The 355-nt window shown below is 63.4% G+C and overlaps 1 protein-coding gene across 1 annotated transcript in view; it reads left to right on the top strand.

Moving 5' to 3' along the window:
• Positions 1 to 355, top strand: part of MTA1 (metastasis associated 1) — a 22,771-nt gene that overhangs the window by 17,630 nt on the left and 4,786 nt on the right. The window contains exon 8 of the mRNA XM_014540572.1: positions 4 to 75. Coding sequence (XP_014396058.1) covers positions 4 to 75 — 72 coding nt within the window. The remainder of the gene's footprint in view (positions 1 to 3; positions 76 to 355) is intronic.

Below are 355 nucleotides of genomic sequence, written 5' to 3'. Positions count from 1 at the left end.
GAGAGATCCTGCGCCCCTGGCACGCCGCCCGGCACCCCTGCCTGCCCATCAACAGCGCAGCCATCAAGGCCGAGTGTGAGTGCTCCCGCCAGCTCCGCTCACCCTGTAGGAGGGGGGTGCGCGCAGGAGGGGCATGTGCACAGGAGGGGTGTGTGTGTGTGTGTGCAGGAGGGGTGTTTCTGCAGGGGTGTGTGTGTGTACAGGTGTGTGTGTGTGTGCACAGGAGGGGTGTGTGTGTGTGTGTGCAGGAGGGGTGTTTGTGCAGGGGTGTGTGTGTGTGCACAGGAAGGGTGTGTGTGTGCGTGTGTGTGTGTGCAGGAGGGGGGTGTGTGCGTGTGTGTGTATAGGAGGAGTG

The sequence above is a fragment of the Myotis brandtii genome, unplaced genomic scaffold (assembly GCF_000412655.1).
Source record: "Myotis brandtii unplaced genomic scaffold, ASM41265v1 scaffold1057, whole genome shotgun sequence".
NCBI classification, from domain to species: Eukaryota; Metazoa; Chordata; class Mammalia; order Chiroptera; family Vespertilionidae; genus Myotis; species Myotis brandtii.
The sequence above is the reverse complement of the archived record's forward strand: the minus strand, read 5'-3'. Positions and strand labels throughout refer to the sequence as shown.